A 19835-nucleotide genomic window follows, 5' to 3' on the forward strand; every position below is an offset into this window, starting at 1 on the left:
GGGAATAGGAGAGATCCCAGACTTACAATTCAGGATGACTTCCATTCATCCCAAGTCATCATGCCTCTGACTCACCACCCCCAATTACTTTCTAGCACAGGAAGGGATTTGAGAGGATTCGTGCCCTACCTGTACGATTGGATTGTGCAAGTTCTTCTGTACCGGTCCAGGACTGTCCCCCTATGGCACAAGGAGATGGATCCACTGAATCAACCCTGATAGAGCCCGAGACCCTCCACCCCCAGGGCCAAATGCAGCGTTTGTGCAGCTGAACTGCAGAGGGGCTGGGATAAACCCCAGGGCAGCAGCTTTCCAGGTCAGCCAAGCCCCATCGTGCTCCCCACTCCTAACCCAATGCTGTTTTGGGGGAAGTGGAGGCCCCACAGAATGCCCAGAGCCCATCTCCCCGAGGCAGGGCCTCAGAGCCCCTCCAGGCAGGCCCTTACGTTGCAGAGCGAGTGCGTTCGGTGCCGGGGCGAGTTGATGTCGCTCGGAGTGGACGAGCGGTCGCCTTCGGCCGCGGAGGCGTCGGAGATGATGGACGGCTGCCGGGAATGACAGGGGCTCACTCTGACTGCTGCAAGGCAGGGAAAACAGGGAATTAACACCAGCAAAGCCCCTGATGCACTTCCAAAAACATATCTGGGGAGGAGTGGTTTTGACCATCTTCCTTCATCCCCAAAAGGGGTTTGGCCCTGAGAACTTGCCATCCGTGGGGTGCCCACCTGTGGGAATCCAGGGCTTCCCTCTGGCTGCCCTGGCAGGTCTGGGACCCTGGCAGGGGTCAGGAACCCCCTGGACAGAGCCCCCAGAGACACTGGCTGTGATCTCTGGCCATGGAAAAGAGTTTTCAATCTTACAGGACGAACTACACACTCTGAGTGTTTGATATCAGTAATAATTAAGTGTGGCATGCGTGCAGAAGTAAAATTTTAGGATTCTAGATTAGGGGTCCAAAGGGGACAAGATGGAGGAAATTGGGTGTGCCTTGTCCTTTTTCTCCTTCTTCATGCCCTCCATGTCTCACTGTGGTGTTGGCATTTTTCTGTTGGTTCAGGCTGGGGACACACTGTCCAACGTAGGTGACAGATATTGGCACGTTCTTGTAAATCCAGCCCAGGGAGTTTCTGGTATTTAATGTTTGTAACATCCCACTGAGGGCAGAGCCCCACACGCTGCCCTGCAGGACAGAGCTGGGCAGGGCAGCAGAACATGTTAGAGATAAGCAAGAATAAAACCAGCACAGATGATTTATGACTTCTTCTTTGGCAGCGGGGCTCAGAGACTTTCTACAACCTCGGGATCATCTCAGTACCACAGATTCTGACCCACCTTGCCGGTCTGCCGAGTGCTGGGGGTGTGAGTGGTAGAGGGTCTGCTGGCTCTGCCGGATGGCGGCGGTCAGCGGGAGGTCAGCCTGCATCACCCACTCCTGGTTGCCGTTCAGCACCGTCTCGCCCGGCATGGCCAAGGAGTGGCGCTTGGGCACGTCCTTGGTCAGCGTAGCCAGGGACTGCTTGGCCTGGCAAAGTGATAGCAAAAGGGTTTTACAATCATTGGGGAGTTAGAAGGAAAATTAAGCTTAGTAGGCCCTGGGAAAATACCCTGGGAAAGTATAGGCCTTGTACTTGCTGGAACTGCACCCGTGTAGCTAGTATATGATAAATGATATAACTGTTAGATGTGATTGTTTAGTAATTAAATATAATTACTGTTTAGTCGTAAGAATAATCATGAAAAACTATAGTCAGGGGCTTGAAAAAGATAATGAGAAACTCATGGTTGAATAAGATCAATGTATACAATAGAACAATGTAAGTTTAATAATTAATATGTAAGTTATATAACAATAGAATATAAAATATGCTCAAAAGCCATGTCGGAGTCAGATTTGGGTCTGTACCCCTGATTCCCAGAGCTCTTCCATAAAAGCACCTGCATAGAATCATATCCTGTGATTATGTGTGTTCCTGAACGCTAACAGGACATTGAGGTGGTGGTGATGGAGTGGGAAAACCATGTGGACATCTCCCAGAGCATCAGAACAAGCAGCAACACACTGCACACCAAACCCACCTTCCCCTGGGCAAGCAAAGAGCCCAACTGTGCCGCTTCCCAGGCCAAGGGTATCAAGCCCCTTTCGAGAGATGCAGTATTTTCCTCTCACTATTGCAGTGTGCAACCATTGCAGCAAGCACTGAGACCTGTATAAATGCTCCAGCTCACCATGGCCAGCTCAGCCTCCAGCTCCTTCATGCGGTTGTCCTTCAGGTCGAGCTGGGAGCGGAGGGCGCTGGCGTGGTCCGTGGCTTCCTTGGCCTGCCGCCGCAGCTCCCACTTCTCCCGCTCCAGCAGGTCCTTCTCCTTTGCCAGGGCTTTCACCGCGTCCTCGCTCTCCTGCTGGGACAGGCGTGGCCATCAGGAAGGGAAAATCCACCTGCTACTAAAAACCCCTCTGTCACAACCCCCTAGGGGACCACCCAACCACGAGCATTGCCTTAGGTGTCACAAGAGCCCTGTGCTGGCAGGAACATCAACCCTTTTTGGGGAGATCTGGAATGCAGCCGGTGCCCACAAAGAAATGCTCACTGTGCACCTGGTTAAAATTACATCAAATTCCCCAAGTCTGGCTCTATTTCCTCCAGCATTTATTTAACTTTAAACTGTTGCGGTCCATCCAACCCCACCAAGAATCCAGCTGGGAATTTAGTGGGATTTTGCTAGATTACAGACCAGGTTTTACACTCAGCCTGCTGCCAGCCCTCTATGCCACGAGAGCAGTGCTGGGCTCTGCACTCACTCTCCTGAGCTGGGCTCTGCACTCACTTTTCCCTGAGCTGGGCTCTGCACTCACTTTTCCCTGAGCTGGGCTCTGCACTCACTTTTCCCTGAGCTGGGCTCTGCACTCACTTTTCCCTGAGCTGGGCTCTGCACTCACTCTCCTGAGCTGGGCTCTGCACTCACTCTCCTGAGCTGGGCTCTGCACTCACTTTTCCCTGAGTTGGGCTCTGCACTCACTCTCCCGAGCTGGGCTCTGCACTCACTTTTCCCTGAGTTGGGCTCTGCACTCACTCTCCCGAGCTGGGCTCTGCACTCACTCTCCTGAGCTGGGCTCTGCACTCACTCTCCTGAGCTGGGCTCTGCACTCACTCTCCTGAGCTGGGCTCTGCACTCACTCTCCTGAGCTGGGCTCTGCACTCACTCTCCCGAGCTGGGCTCTGCACTCACTCTCCCGAGCTGGGCTCTGCACTCACTTTCCTGTGCTGCTCATAGTTGCGGATGAAGTCCCGGAGCTGCTCCTCCCGGCTCTCCAGCGTGGCGTACAGCTGCTGCATCTGGCTCACCAGGTCTGTCTTCTCCCCCTTCAAGCGCTTGCGGTCGGCTTTCATGGCTGTGAGGGAAAGGATCACTCCAGCATAGGAGGCATGGCAGCCCCTTAACCCCAGCTCTTTTATTTTTCAAGGAAAAAGCACCAAAATTACAATCTTGGGGGCTGGGCTGGGAGAGGATGCCAAATTCACCCCCATCGCTGCACCCCTCCAAGTGCCCGTCACGTCACCACTGTGGCTCCTCACCACTGCCCATCCTCCAAGAGGCAGCTCAGACCTTGCAAAAGGAGGTTTGGGAGCAAAACTGCAGCCTCAGCCTCGGGGCTTGGAGCAGGAAAATCTGCTGCTCCCTTTCCAGGGTAAATAAACCACAACCAGCTTATTTTTAGCAGCGAGGCAGATTCCAGAGTGCTCCCACGAGCCCAGGGCACAGCTCCCTGAGTGTCCCTGTCCAGCTCAGGGATGCTGTGCTGGGATGAGGGGATGGAGCAGAGGCACGTGGGACGTGATAGATGTTTCAACAGCTCTGAGAGGAACCCAAAACCTTCATGTTTTCCCTCCTCATTGCACCAGTGAGGGATGCTCGCTGACCCCAGGAAAGGCTGGCAATCCAGGGAGAATGACAGAAATCTCACGTAGGATGAGGAGTTTCAGTCACTTCTGTACATCCATGCTGTACCCAGTACTGAACCTGGTCCTTGGCAGTGCTGCAGAAATGCCCTGTGGCTCCCTGCTCCAGATACACCCCATCCCACCAAAATAATGCCCAGCTGAGGAATCAGATCACAAATATTTCATATATTCCTGCTTTTCCACCCTGAGCAAGTGCTGTTAACTCAGGGATGCTATGAAACACCCTCTGCCCCTCCAACTCTCCCTGCACTCATCATGTTGAATCACTGAGTCTTGCGAGTTGTTGTTTGTGTTATAAAAAGAATCCTAAATGCCCCCAAAACTCTCCAGAAAAAAACAATCCCAAAGCCACCAGGGGCTGTGTATACTACAAAAGCTGCCAGAAGATGATGCAGCCTCATGAGTGGGACCTGTCTCCATGCACACATCCAACCTTTCTCCATCAGATTACAGAAATCACAGCAGCTGTTTCAGCCCACGCTGTGTTTTCTACCCCCTGTAATGAGTCACTTCATCTGGGGCTCAAACTGCACATCAGGTACCTTTGGGCTCCTCTCAACACGTGGGGATAATAAAGATAATAATGTAAGAAATACAAGGAAACCATGACTGTGGCACTCTGAAAGGGGAATGAATTTCCTTCAGGCACCTTTGGCACCCTTGGCTTTGAGCCTTTGCTTCCCCCAGCACAGGGGAGCTCTGCTCCCATCCTCCTCTGGCTGGGAGCCCTCAAAAGGATTTTTGATTTCATTTTACACCTGTGTGTAAGCAGGGAGAGCACCACTATTTGCTGTGCAGTGAAGCACCCAGTCACCCTCAGGCAGAATAAGCTGATTCTGGGATCACCCAGCCCTGCACAAGTGTGGAACAGACCCCAAAACCAGAGCAGCCCCCCCAAAATCCAGCTCTGTGCAGCTCCACATCCCACCCCAGCTTGTCACAACCACAGTCTCGAGAAGTTTAGTCGGGTGTGAACTTCTGTGCACAGGTTTTACTCTACTTTTTTGACTGTTTCTTACTCTAAGTGTGTGCTGGGAAGATGAACAGTAAATCAAGTACTTGGAATGGAGCTGTAAGGAAAGGAGGGGGTTTGCAAGTGAGAGGAGAAAATCAGACTAAATAGTGGAGGTAAAGGGAGATGCTTTGGACTATAGAGATTTTTATCTGTTAAAATCCAGGAGATGAAACTCTTTGGACCAGCTTTTCTGCCATTAAGCATCGGAGATAAACCAGAACACCAAAAACCAGAAAATGAGGTAGGAAATGCTGCAAAAATTCACATTGTCCTGTGACAAGGAACTCCTGGGAGTCTTCCTTGCCCACTTCAATGAACACGACTCCTCCTGGGACAGCTTGGCCTCTTCCCACACCAGGACTTCCCTTACTTTTTTCCCATCTTAGGAAATTCCTACAGAAACCCTCTAAAAACAAACACAACCACACCCATGTCTTTGAAAAATCCCTTTCCCACTGCCTGTGCGTACTTACCCACCACCTTCCCCTGCCCAATTCTTTCACAGGAACTAAAAACTTGCTAAAAAGCAAAAGTTAATGATAAGTTGACTGAACCATATTGGGGTGAGATCCAGACCCCACAGACACGTATGTATCTATATATGTAAAATTTAATTTCCTTGAGGATATTGGGACACTTGTAGAAGTTTAAGTCACATTTGCCAATCTCTGCTGCTAGAGGCGACAAAAAGAATCCTAATGAACTTAATTAAATACTTAGTCCCCTATAGCATACAAACTCCTTTAATTAGTGGCAGTGTTCATGGCCCTTAAAGATTTACAGAAAACACTTAATCATTCGCCAATAGAAAAAAAGAAAATTATCTAAGGCACTATTAGAAGAAGGGTAACTATCGCCCAAGGTTAAATACGTATTGATATACTAATGTTTACCAATATTTATGCCAGTGTATCAATATTACAAGAAGATTATGAGGTTTGGGTATTGAAAAAGCAGAAGTTTTCCTATTAACTCAACAGGACAGTTTACCATTTGCTGCATTTCATATTTGAGAGATTTGCTGAAATTAACACACCTTTTTTTGCTCCACTCTATTACTCTCCTTCCTCCAAGAACGATTAGCTCCTAAGCTTAAAGAAGATTTATCAGTCATTTGAGAACTTAATTCCAAGCCAAATTAATAGGAAATTAATTGAAAAAGGCAGGAGAAAAATAAAAAGTGAGGCAGAAGTGAGTTGTGAGGGCTGCCAACAGCTCCTGGACCGAGCCCCACTTGCTGCAGCAGCTTAATTTGTCCTTAGCAAACAAGCCCAGCTAATTACTTGGTCGGGGAAAACGAGCCTTTGCAATCCATGGCCAGCCAAGGAGGGATAAAGCAGATTTTCCCTGGCTATCGGGTCCATCTGAGGAGGTGAAATGGCTTTTTTCCTTAATCTGATGATCCAGGGCCAGGTTTCTATATCCCAAACGCCCACAAGTATCCAAATAAACTCCCCCAGCCCGTTGGCACAGCGGGCTCTGGACAAACCTCTGACCTCTTCGTAAACCCAAGGAAAGAAGCAAGAAATCCTAAACCCAGACCATGAGTGGAAAGTACTTCTCTTCCTTGCATTATTAATTTTCCCCTCCCCTCAAAGCACATGGCAGAAGGAGAGGGGGGTGTGGGAATCCAGAGCTTCTCTCTGGCTGCCCTGGCAGGTCTGGGACCCTGGCAGGGGTCAGGAACCCCCCTGGACAGAGCCCCCAGAGACACTGGCTGTGATCTCTGTCCATGGAAAAGAGTTTTCAATCTTACAGGATGAATTACAAGCTCTGAGTGTTTGATATCAGTAATAATTAAGTGTGGCATGGGTGCAAATGTAAAATTTTAGGATTCTAGATGAGGGGTTCAAAGGGGACAAGATGGAGGAAATTGGCTGTGCCTTGTCCTTTTTCTCTTTCTTCATGCCCTCCATGTCTCACTGTGGTGTTGGCATTTTTCTGTTGGTTCAGGCTGGGGACACACTGTCCAACGTGGGTGACAGATATTGGCACGTTATTGTAAATGCAGCCCAGGGAGTTTCTGGTATTTAATGTTTGTAACATCCCACTGAGGGCAGAGCCCCACACGCTGCCCTGCAGGACAGAGCTGGGCAGGGCAGCAGAACATGTGAGAGATAAGCAAGAATAAAACCAGCACAGATGATTTATGACTTCTTCTTTGGCAGCGGGGCTCAGAGACTTTCTACAACCTTGAAACCAGCACGGATGAATTATGACTTCTTTGGCAATGGGGCAGAAAGAAAGAAACTTTTTACTATCTCGGGATCATCAATACCTCAGATTCTGACAGGGGGTTCCAGCAGCCCCCCATGGACTCGGCAGCTCAGCACCAGTCCTGGCATCAAGGAGAGATGGGGAAATGGGCTGGGATTTGCTGGGTGAACCCTCCAGCCCTCACCACCATCCCCACCTGCACCAGGTCACCCTGCCCTCTTGTTATTTGAGTTTCCACCTCCTGCCACTCGATCCTTTCTCAGTCCTTTGGGAGAAGAATGATGGACGCAGACCTAACGGGACTGGCTCCATGCTGGGCTCCTCCTTCAGCCAAAACAATTAAAAATCCACCCCCTCAAAATCCACACCTTTTATTCCCAGCTCTATGTGAGAAGCCAAAATCCAGTTGCTCCACTGGAGAGGCACAGCCTTGTCTGGAACAGCAGCAGGGCTGGAAACAATCAGTAATGCCACCACTGGAAGTGTCACCACCCCGTGGCCCCAGTCTGATCTCACCACCCAACAGCTTCCAGCTGGGAATTAGCTCCTGTATCCAGCATCTCCCCCCAGGATGGGGGCTGCTCTAATACTGCCTTCCCTCTTTGAAATGAATAGTATCAGATTAAGGAGATAGCAATCACAGAACATCCTGACGTGGAAGGGACCCACAAGGATCACTGACATCCAACCCTTGACCCTATGAGGTGGAGGCCGAGGTTCCCTTGGAGGACATATGAGTAATAATTAATGTGACTATCTTGATAATGTGATATTAGACGAAAAACTACTGCTTGAACCATAGAAACAGCATCTCTGCCCAGTTTCACTCCTAGGATAAGACAGAAATGCCCAGACACACACCAGGGCGCTGGCAGAAGATGCAGCACACCCTTGAACTGCAAAGAACAGCTTCCTGTGACTCCCATCCACTTCAAAGTCCTTCTCTCACCCCACACAATGTGAATTTTCATGCCAGGAACAGAATCAGAGCTGACTTTACCACTTACTGAATCACAACTTGTTTTCTAATGCAGGGAAGGGCATCCTCGGGGAGCAGGGCTGGCACCCCAGCGATGCCCCATGCAACAGGAATGTGCAAACCCATCCTGTCCCATTAACATTTACTTAATTTCTCCTGTTTCTTCCTTGCAGCCATGAAATCCAATACTGTCACCATGACTAACCCATAAAATCAGGATGGCAGTGCTGCGCCTTGCTTTGCAATTAAAGAGCCACGTGCGGTCCCCGGGGCAGCTGTCACCACCAGGAAGATCTTGATGCTGAAAACATCAAAGTTCCATGGTGTCAGGCAGAGCCAACACTCCCTCCTGGGGGTGTGGAGGTATGGGGCAGGCAGGAAATTAGAGCCCAGTGTCAAATTTCATGAAAAAGTTAGGTGAGGCAATTCTCCTTGGGGGAATTTACCAGGTAACAGCCAAAGGCTTTCCAAATCTGACCCAGCTGTCAACAAAGTGATCAAAGACTTCAGAAAACTTCAGGTGGGTCTTGAAAGAACAACAGGTCTTCTGTAGAGATCCATTCCTTATAGTGGAGATGGCTTCCTTGGCTGGGACATTCATCAGTCAGGACATCCATGCAGTGGGACACTCATCTCCTGGGACACCCATCTGCCAGTTCACACATCCTTCTGGGACATCCATCTGATGCAAACCCCATCTTCTGGGTCATCCATCCACTGGGGACATCTGTCCACCCATTTTTTTTGCTACCCACCCCCTCACTGCAGCAAGGTGAGGGTGCTGTGCACCTCTGGAGGAGGCTTTCCCCAGCCCAAATACCATTCCTGGGGAGTCACAGCTTTGAGCTGAAGGTGAGGGAGGTAGAAAACCAAGCTACAACCCATTTGTGGAGCAGACATGAAGCTGGTTCTTGCCTTTCCAAGCAGCAGGGAAAGCCAGCTTGAGGTTTTCATCCTGGCATCCAAAAGGAAACAGAAACCAGGTTTGCTCTCCGTGTGATAATCCTGCAGGCAAGCTCCAGCATATTGAAAAAACCTTCCCAGAAATGGGTTTTCTGCCATTAGCCCACATGCTCATGGATGTCACCCAGCCAAGAGGCTCCTCAAGTCCCCCAGGCTCTTGGGCATGGGCCCTGCCCGCAGCAGGACCAGCAGTAATAAAGCTGTCTGCAACTCCTCCCATCAGGGATTTCCACACCAGAAATCCAGACCACATCCACACCTTTCCAGCCAGGAGGGGGGAAATAATAACTGCAATAATGCTGGAAGCACAGTTCAGAGTCCCTGCTGTGGCAGAAGTGGAGAGGAAGGTAGGATGCAGCACTACGGGATTTTAATTGGACATTAATGGAATAAAAAAAGTGCAAGAGATGGAATTAGCCCAGAAAAAAGTGGAATAAAGATGCATAAAGCACATGCTGACAGAAATAAAGAAACTGGTCGAGTTGCTCTTGCAGAGCACCCTGTGCTGGGCCAGATCCCTGGCCCTACCCTGCACAGCAAGGACCTGTTAGCACAGCACAGGGAAGATGCAGCACAGCCTTATCAGCTTTATCCCTGTGCCAAATGCTGTTGGGAAGGGCTGGAAAATCACCTCCAAAGGGGGACAATGAACCCATCCTCCACGGAGACCATCCCAAACCAAACCCTGTGTGGTTGTGCAAAATAAACACTCTTCAAAACTGCTGGAGCCCCCAAAAGCAAACCCGACCAGCAAAGCCTCTCCACCTCCCTCCTCAGCAGGGCCCAGCGGACCAAGATCCATCTGAACCAGCTGCACTGCACTTCCAGGCTCAGAGCCAGCCACGATGACAGATTTCCATCTAATTTATCTGCTAATGACATTCCACAGGACCCACCATGGATCGTGGGCTGCTGCAGGCACAGGGGTGCTGCAGCCGCTGCTGCTGGGCGTGGGGCAGCCTTTGGAGGGGATGTGGGGCTGGGGTGCAGGAATGCAGGCTGTGAGGAGGAGCTGCTCTTGGGAGGTGCTCTGGCTGCAGGACACAACTGACACAGGTCCCTAAACCACAGGACAGGGTGGCCGAGTTTCCCTGTGCTCCTGGCACAGCTTTGTCCCGCAGTTCTCCAGGCTGTCCCTCAGCAGATCCATCTCCCCTGGCAGAACCAGTCACCAGGCGCCGTTTTCCTCCACTTTTGGCTACGTTTCTCTCTGGACAATTTTTCACAGAAAGGAAAAAAGGACTTTTTTTTTTTCCCCTCCAGCTGCTGATCTTGTTTTCAAGTTATCCATCTCAGTCACTGTTGCCAAGCCTGCTCTGCTGCCCAGAGCCTCCAGCTCAAATCCAGCCTGGACAGCTTTCCCAAAACCACAAAAGCTTCTCAATATTGCAGCACAGGGAAGGAACATCAGTTGAAAAAAGCTTCTTGCTATGTGCCCATCCAAGTGCCAACTGAGATTCTCTCTTGCTAGACACCACACCTGCAGAGAGGTCCTGGAAAACCAAGCTCAGAAGCCTGAATATTGGCAAATAAAAGCCCAATAAAACCACAACATTATATTCCTTAAATACTCACAATTTTCAAGCCAAGCTCACTTTTTCTCTGGACTGTTCTCCACAGAAGCACACACAGAAGCATTGCAGCTTCTGAAATAACTTCTTACTCTTATTCCTTTTGTAACTAGTATTATAATAGTTCTGCTTTTCTGCATTTTGCATTTATCAGCACTTCCCCCCTGCCCCATCCACACAGAGCAAATATTCCCTAATTAAGGTTTTTCTCCTCCAAATACAGTTCTATAAACCCAAAGCATTTCCTGCTGCCTGAGGCTGCACTGGTGATGTGGGGGGAGACAGGATTTTGGAGGTATTTTGGCTGTTGCTGATGTATAGGGATGTTTTTGTACATCAGAGAGTAATAACAAAATTTTTTGAAGTCCTTTCCCCAAATACTGACTCAGCCCAATTGCCTGTGCCTCCGAGCATCTCAGCATCCTGGACAGGGGGAGATGCAGAGGCCCCACAGCTCCCCACGTGCTGCTCAGCCTCTGAGCCTGAAAACTTTTGACAGCTTCTCCTCATAATCCGCAAATATGAGCTGACAAGTGCAAGTTATACTCGGTATGCTGGGGATTTGAGATGATATTTAGAGCCATAGCACTGCCAGGGTTTGACACGTGAGAGCCCTCCCTGCTCAGGATCATCCCCCAGCTCCAGCTAACAAACCATCCTGCCTGGATTTATTGTCAGATTGGTTTTAGAGCAGAAAAGCTGCAATGTTGTATTTTGCTCCACACCCCCCAGTCCCAGGGCTTGCTGTTAAAGAAGGGAGAGCGCAGCCCTGACTGCCACAAAAACCCCCAAAGTCAACCATGAAGGAAGGAGGAGACCCTGAATGTCACCTGGAGGTAACCCCATGCAGGACAAGGAAAGTTGCAGTCACCAGGAAAGTTGCAACTTCCCTCCTGCAAGTCCAAGGGGCTCAAATCCAACCCAAACCCCATCACCAGCTGCATTTCAGCTGCTGCCTTGGCTTTGCCCTACAGCTGTGGAGGAATTCCTTTGCAGTGCTGCAATCAATCCTCTCATCCCATTTCCCAGCCCATTGCTGCACCCCAGTCCTTCCCAGCTCTGCACCACCCCTTGCTGGGGCAGGAGAGCAGGGGGGTCCCAGGGACACCAAACCCCCACCAAGAGCACCTGATGAATGCACTCTGCAGAGTCCAAGTGAAAAGGATGGCTTTTCCTTTCCTCATTAATGAACATTTTGAAAACTGAGGGTGCCAGGGAGATGTGCAGCCAGGGAGGTGCAGCTCTTACCTTGCAGAGCCTCCTTGGCACGTGCCAGCTCCTGCTCCTTCTGTGCCAGCTGCACCTTCAGCTCGGTGGCCGAGAGCACCTCCGGGGACTTGCTGCCGTGTGTCTCCTCCAGGTCCTTCGTCAGCATTTCCTTCATTTGCCGGAGCAGGTGGACCTCCTCCTGCAGCTGGGCCACCTCCTCCCGCAGCAGCGCTGGAGGAAGAAGGGACACAATGTCAGGAAGTGAGCGACGGCTCCAGCACAGCCCCGGGTCCTGCTGGAAACCCAAACCCTGGGGAAACGCTGCTGGAACAGCCCCTCCCTGCTGGTAAACCTGCTCTGAACAGCCCAAAACCTGCACCACACTGCTGGTGGAACAGCCCAAAACCTGTACCACACTGGTGCTGGAACAGCCCAAAACCTGCACTACACTGCTGGTGGAACAGCCCAAAACCTGCACCACACTGGGACTGGAACAGCCCAAAACCTGCACCACACTGCTGGTGAGACAGCCCAAAACCTGCACCACACTGCTGGTGAGACAGCCCAAAACCTGCACCACACTGCTGCTGGAACAGCCCAAAACCTGCACCACGCTGCTGCTGGAACAGCCCAAAACCTGCACCACACTGCTGGTGAAACAGCCCAAAACCTGCACCACACTGCTGGTGAGACAGCCCAAAACCTGCACCACGCTGGTGCTGGAACAGCCCAAAACCTGCACCATGCTGGTGCTGGAACAGCCCAAAACTTGCATCATGCTGGGACTGAAACAGCCCAAAAGCTTCACCATGGGACTGGAGAAAAAGAAGGATGGGTGTGATGGGAAGGCACTAGGAGAGAGGTGGGGAGCCTCCACTGGGTGATGGATTTAGCATTAAAAAAAATAAAAATAGATGTTAATATGTAATAGTCAGAAGAAACCAAGAAGGACTTTCCTATCCAAACCACTCACTGACAGGGCTGGGATCCAACAGCTGAGCTCCTACACATCTCAGCTCTGCCTCCAGCCACCCACATGCTCAGGGCACACTCAACAAAGCCACTGTGAGACTGGAAAAAGGAAGATGATGCTTCCATCCACAGCCTCAAATCCTGAATTTTGCAGATTTACACCCAGTGACTGCTCACTCCTCCAAGCAGCTACACTGCAGAAACATCCTGGCAGAACCCAGCTGGGATCCCCTCCACAGCAGGCACTGGAAGAAAGCTCCAGCACCTTATTTCCTACAGCTGCACCCACTGCTTAGTGTAATAAAGTGCTTTTCTGCTATTTCCACATTGCACCCATCACCCTCATCCTGCAAAACACTTTTGGGCTGTGCAGGTGCCACTGCAATCCTCCCTCTGAGTCTGGCTTTGCTTTCCCTCCCCTTCAAAAACATGTGGAGAAAAGCTCTTTCATATCCCATATTGGCTTATTGATTTCAGAGAATCATGGAATGGCTTGGACTGGAAAGAATCTTAAAGACCATCCAGTCCCACTCCCTTTCCAGCAGGTCAGGTTGCTCTAAGTCCGACCTGGACTTGAACACTTCCAGGGATGTGACATCCACATCCTCTTGGGTTGGCATCACGGACATGGGGAGAAAAAATGACCCCACCAGCACACACGTCACAGTCACCAGAAAAATGAATCAGAAATTAAACCCAAGCACTTCCTCTCCAAACCACCGTGGCTGTGTCCTTTCCCCAGTGCCCCTGAGCAGCAGAGAGGACACAAAGTGGACATGGAGAACAGGGATGTTCCCCCTTGTTCCTCCTCGGTCCTGTTTCCTGCTCACTGGCAGGACAGGGAGAGGCAGCTCCCGCCGGCAGCTGCACCAGGAAGGCAGAAAATCTGCTGCACATACTTGAAATGCTTCCCCAATGAAAACTGGCAAGGCCCCATTCTGTAAATTATTTAGCAATAAAGTCACTAATGAGGAACAGTCGAGCTCAGGGCTGGGGGGGTTTGGTGCAGCACAAAGTGCTTTCTTGAAATCCGTGCAAAAAGCAAGAACTGCAGGAGGCCAAGGCCAACAGGATCTTCCCCAGGGATGGGAGAAACACAGCGTGTCCCCTCCAGCCTCTGGGAACCCTGAGAGGATGTGAAGGGCTCACACACAGTGGAGCATTTAGTGTGCAAACCCCACCAAGTGCCTTCCCCAGCCACAGAAATTCCCCTGCAGCCCCACAAAATACTCCTGGCTGCAACAAATCACTTTTTTTTTTCACCCCACTGATAACTCATTTTCACCTTTCCTTACATGCCACTTCCTCAAGGGCTGTTCCTGGGAAAAAAATGAACCAGCAGATGAGGATGGAGGCAGGGCAGCTTGTACAGGGTTGAGTGATCCCGATGGATTCCTGCAAATTGCAGCATTTTGGTGGGAACCAAGAAAATCCCCACACAGCAGGAAGTGATCTGGGAGCAGGAAAACAAGACCAAGGACAGACAGCCCGGGGGGAATTCTGCAGCAAAGAATTCCAGAGAGGTCCTTGGGCATGGCCCACTGTGCTGTAATACCCTGCCCAGTGCAGCTCTCCAAAAATGCACTGATCCCCTCTGCTCATGGTTAGAAACACTGAAAAAATGGAACAGCATCTCTCCTCCGAAACAGGCAACAAGGGAATTCCAGCCCCACTTAGTACTCACTCCTGATCCAGGCAGAAAGTGCTGAAGGATTAGAACCTATGAGAAGCTACAGATGTAATCTGGACAGAAACATGCAGCACCATGCTCCTCATGCTGCTGGCTGCAAGCCAAATCCTATGGAGAACCTGAATTATTGATCAGCCATATATTCAAAATTCTTGCTTTTTTAGACATATAATTTGAGATAGACATATATATATATCTGTAGAAAAAATGATTATGCTTTGCAATATATAACTATATTTGCTACATATACATTATATATATGGCAAAGCCAAATCCAGTTTAAAGATATATATATATATGTAAAATTGGAAAGCACAATCCATGCAGCCAGGGTTTGATAGGAAAATCCTTCTTTCCAACTCCTTCTCAGGGCTTCTGCCAATGTCATGGAGTCACAAACTGGTTTGGGTTGGATGAGAGCTTAATGCTCATCTTGTTTCACCCCTTCCACTATCCCAGGATGCTCCAAGCCCTGTCCAACCTGGCCTTGGACACTTTCAGGGATGGGGCAGCAACAAATTCTCTGGGCACACACCTATAATGACACCCATGCACAGAACTTCCATCACTCCAATGCTTCCTCTGGTATTCTGCCCACCAAAATCACACAAATTTTCTCCCACCCAGCATGGAGCATCTGCTCTCCATCACTCTTCTCCAAGTTTCCATCCCAACTTTCCAGCACCTCCTGCTCACAAGGGTCCTGTGGGAAATCCCATGTTATTGGCATAATTTGCATTAAGACCCTCAGCTTAAAAGGGAAATTTTAGCTTAATTTTCAATCAGGAGGAAGAAAACCCCCCTGCTCTGCCAAGTTTAAGTACCTAAATAAATGACCTGAAACGTGCCATTTGCAGGCAGCTCTTAGAGATCCTTACAGAAAAGTTCCAACAGCTGGGAAAATGGGGTCAATTATTCAGGAACCTCATTTCAGCCTCTGTTTCTTCCACATACAGATGGCTGAGGGAGGATTTCCATGTGATTCCCATCAGCTGGGTAGAGCTGTGCTTGAAGCTGCAAAGGAGTTTGCAGTGAGCATCAGCCCTCTCTGGCAGGGACCAGGGCTCAGTGCCCCTCACAAGGGACTCCACACCCCCCCAACATGATGCAAAAGCAACCAGGAGAAGAGAATATTTTTAAATGCTTTTTTTTTTTTTTTGCAGTTCACCCTTGCAGGCATCACTATATCAGGGTGCAAAATTAAATCTGCCATTAGGAATCACCTCCTAAATGCAACAACCTCAATGTAAAAAGCTTCCACAGCATTTTCCCACCAATATTTTTGTCCCTTTTAAAATTTCCCTCTTCTTTTAAATCTTTTTTTGGGGGGGAGGGGGATTGGGTGCCTTCTGTAACTCCTGACTACCCAGAGGAGAAGGAGATATTGCCTTGCATGAACAAACCCCATCACTCATTCCAAGCCCTTCCAAACCTGCTGCAAGTGGGCAGAGATGAAATTAATGCAATTTAAACATGTCCCAGACCAACTGATGAAAACTACCATTCCCACTGAAATAATTGGCTGTTAATTATATTTTAGTTGATCACATTAAACTTCCATGACACTGCTGGATTCTGCATCCTTTATGCTTTAGCCACTGATGGGTGTTAACAGACAATGCCAATGAAATGTTTTTTTAAACTGTGGTGAACATCTCCAGACAGCATTTGGGGCTGAAGTTTCCACTCCTGCTCCTGCAAATCCCATCTTGGACTCCTCTGGGCAGCAGACCAACCCTCCATGCAGCAGCAAAGCCTTTTACTGGCCTTGGAACAGGCATCACTTTAAAGACATCCATTTAAAAGGCTTTTTTTTTTCATGTAACTCAGCTGACACGATTGCTATACACGCATTTCTGCCTTTGGAGGGGACACATTAAAAATGGATGCAGAACAAACGATGAGGCTCGTGTGGGTGAATCAGTATCTCAGGTGAAAGCTGCATTTTGTGCCGCTTTTGTGAGTTTGATGGTGAGATGGTTTTTGCTTTGCTGGGCATAAGTCAAGGGTGTTTTTATCCAGAACGTCAGCAGGATAAATATACATGTACACACATCTCTGTCCTAGGATGAGAAACTCAAGGGTCATAAAGAAACTTCTTAGAAAAAAAAATAAAGATTCAAGACTTAGGGATGAGCAGAGTTTGTATTTTAAAGAGCATCTCATCCCCTCTGATTTTTAAGTAGCTTCTCAGCTTGGGACCTCCTTCTTGCAAAGGTGCAGAAAGCTGGAGAGGGACTTCTGACAAGGGTTTTGTAGTGACAGGACAAGGGGGAATGGCTTCCCACTGACAGAGGGCAGGGTTAGATGGGATATTAGGAAGAAATTCTTCCCTGTGAGGGTGGGAGGTCCTGGCACAGGCTGCCCAGAGAAGCTGTGGCTGTCCCATCCCCTGAAGTGTTTAATGCCAGGTGGAGATGGCTTGGAGCAATGTGGCATAGTGGAAGGTGTCCCTGCCATGGCAGGGGGTGGGACAAGATGGGCTTTAAGGTCCCTCCAACCCAAACCATTTGTAAGAGGACACAGCTACTGCCACTGCCCAGGACTTGATGGGGCAAAGCCAATACATCCAACCTCTCCCTTTGGCACCTGGGCATCACGATGGACTCACAGTGGCTCAAAATGAGCCTCCTCCCCACCCCACAGCATCATCTCCTCAAGGGGGTAAGTGCAAGGGTCTGACATTTGTAAATCACCACTTCAGCCCAGCCCTGCTGTGCCTCCCAGGCACATCCCTCAGGATGGAATGTCTGCAGCACTATAGCAATCAGTGACCTCAGAGGAGCTGTCAGCCACCCAGTGCTCCCTACCAGGTGGGTACCAGGGTGCTCAGCAGAGCCTCTTGGATTAATAAAATGAATTCTGGCTTTGCACACCTATCTCTTACTTTCAAATAACCTTTTACTTCCACCCTGTGCTGCTGCTGCAACGCTATGAGTGAGATGTCATACCTGGCCACAGATAACCCATAAGAATTTCAGGGCAAAGCTTTCACCCAGCCAAAGAAAATCCTTACAAACACCACTTCTGACCATTTCCTGAGTTAGACACCAGCTCGGCCTCGGTGTGCCCACATGGTCACAGCTCTGGTTCAGGACCCCCAGCCACACACTGACCCACGCCCCATCACCCAGCTGGGGCAGGACGTGCAGAGACCACCTGCTTGCCAAGCCACCCCCACATCCTGGCATTCCCCACCCCAAAAATAAGGATTACTTCCATCACGCAGCCTCCGGTCTGCCCTGGTGCGTGTCTCACAGGGGTTGTAAGCAAATAAAACCCGATCTAAACCCCTGCTGCACGCCGGCAGGAGGGTGAGCGGGGCGGCTGGGGGGCAGGCTGCCAGCAGCACTCGGGCAGAAGAGCCACGGGCTGGCGGTCGCCCCAGAGCCGGCTCCTCCGGGAGCGGACTGCGGGAGCACCGGGAGCCCCCGCCCTGCCCCTCGGCGGCCCGGCCGTGGGGACAGCGCGGCCACCCCGCCGCCCTCCCCGCGGCCCCGGCGCTGTTTCGCTCCTCCCGGGAGGAAGCGAGCTCCGCGCACAAAGCGAGGAGGGGAAGCCGCCGCCCCGCGGGACGCCCTTACCTGCGTGGGCTGCGCGGGGGCACAGCGCCCTGGCCGCGGCCGGACAAGGCGCCGGGCGCGGAGCGGAGCCCGGGCGGCAGCGGCGCGGCCCCGCCTCGCCCTCCTCCTGCTCCGACCTCATGGCGGGCCGGGGCCCCGCGGGGCGGCTGCTCGCCGGCAGCGCGCGGAAGGGCGGCCGGCGCTACCTGCGCCGGGAATTTGACCTCTCGCTTGATGTCACGGCTCGGAGGAGTGGCTCTGCCCCGCGCGGCCCGAGCCCCGCCGGTCTCCCGGAGCCCCCGGGGCCGCGCAGGAACCCGCGGCCGGCCGGCGGCGGAAATGATTCCCGGCTGGGAGCATCCATCGCTGCCGCCGCGGCCGCCCACGGCCCGGCGGCTCTGCGATCCTCGGCACGGGGGGAAACTGAGGCAGGAGGGTGCGAGGCAGCCTCCGGCAGCCCCACGGCTCGGGCCAGCTCGGCCTCGCAAGGAAAACACACGTGCAGCGTTTTTTCTCGCAGTGCAGTTGTTACTTACTTTATGCGGGATGGCGTGAGCAGACACAAAGCAAAACGCGTTGAGAACGCAGAGACCAGCTGCCTTTCTGTGATAAAAGCCACATGAAAATACACCAGAACAACCAAACTTTCTGAAACCCAGCACGCTGGTATAGCCTTTCCATAGAATCACTAAGATTGGAAAAGACTTCCAAGATCAAGTCCAACTCTTAGCCAAATAGCACCATGGCCACTAGACCATATGGCACAGTGTCACATCTGCTTCTGTTTTGAACACTTCCAGGGATAACAACTCTACTTCCCCTGAGGAGCCTGTTCTAGTGCTTGAGGAGTGCTTCCCCTTCCCCTGCACCACTTCCCCTGAGGAGTGCTGTTCTAGTGGTGCATACTTACCTATTATGCACCACTACTTCAGTGAGCAAATTTTACCCAATACAAATATTTTTGTTCCCTAAGGTGCACCGTTACCTGTCCTCATCCCTGCCTGGGCTGCCTGTTTCCAAGCCGCCCACAGCAGACCTGCTTTATAAATTTTGTCACCTGCCAAAGCAATGAAGAACTGGGCAGAAGCCCTTTGGGTTTATGAATTTTTGCCTGTCTCTACACTGTTAACCTCACTAGATGAGCCCTGCCTGGCCAGCTGCCGGCTGGGGGATACTCTGAAGCCTCAGCACTCTTGCTCTGCCCACAAAGGCAGTGCTTGCGCAAAGCTCATAAAACACAGACCAAGACAAAAACCCCACCACATCCCACTTCACAACAGCACTAAGCCTCTGCCAGGCACTGTGAAGCCAGCTCCCCACCCTACAGCAGCAATATCTCAGGCATGGGGAAACTGAGGCACACCCCGTGTCCGTAGGTTTTGACGTTTTGGGGAAGTGGGTGACAATACAACTGCAGGAGGAGTGAGCTGTCCTGGCTAGGAAGGAATGCACCCATGGCCACCTCGTACACCGAGGTCACCAAACCAGGTTATCACCCACCCCGTGACCCTCCCGGCCTCGCAGTGCGCTGGCGGGCATTGCCCCTTCCCTGTCCTGCCGCTTCCTCGCCAGCAGCTCGACAGGGAAGGGAGGTGGTTTTGTTGTGCAACAAGCGCCGGTTCTCATTGCAGCAAACCCGGAGCACGCAACAGGCTGGCGTGCCATGGCACACACGGCCGTGCCATGGCACACAC

At 51.0% G+C, this 19835-nt stretch overlaps 1 protein-coding gene across 2 annotated transcripts in view; it reads right to left on the reverse strand.

Annotated features, from left to right (window-relative positions):
* Positions 1-19835, reverse strand: part of KAZN (kazrin, periplakin interacting protein) — a 213911-nt gene that overhangs the window by 2480 nt on the left and 191596 nt on the right. For both annotated transcript variants that reach the window (XM_021542041.4, XM_085558920.1), the window contains 6 exons: positions 11956-12147; positions 3255-3391; positions 2227-2397; positions 1333-1522; positions 447-577; positions 130-180 (listed from right to left, as the gene is read on the reverse strand). In XM_021542041.4, coding sequence (XP_021397716.1) covers positions 130-180; positions 447-577; positions 1333-1522; positions 2227-2397; positions 3255-3391; positions 11956-12147 — 872 coding nt within the window. The remainder of the gene's footprint in view (positions 1-129; positions 181-446; positions 578-1332; positions 1523-2226; positions 2398-3254; positions 3392-11955; positions 12148-19835) is intronic.

The sequence above is a fragment of the Lonchura striata genome, chromosome 21 (assembly GCF_050655825.1).
Source record: "Lonchura striata isolate lonStrDom1 chromosome 21, ASM5065582v1, whole genome shotgun sequence".
Taxonomy (NCBI): domain Eukaryota; kingdom Metazoa; phylum Chordata; class Aves; order Passeriformes; family Estrildidae; genus Lonchura; species Lonchura striata.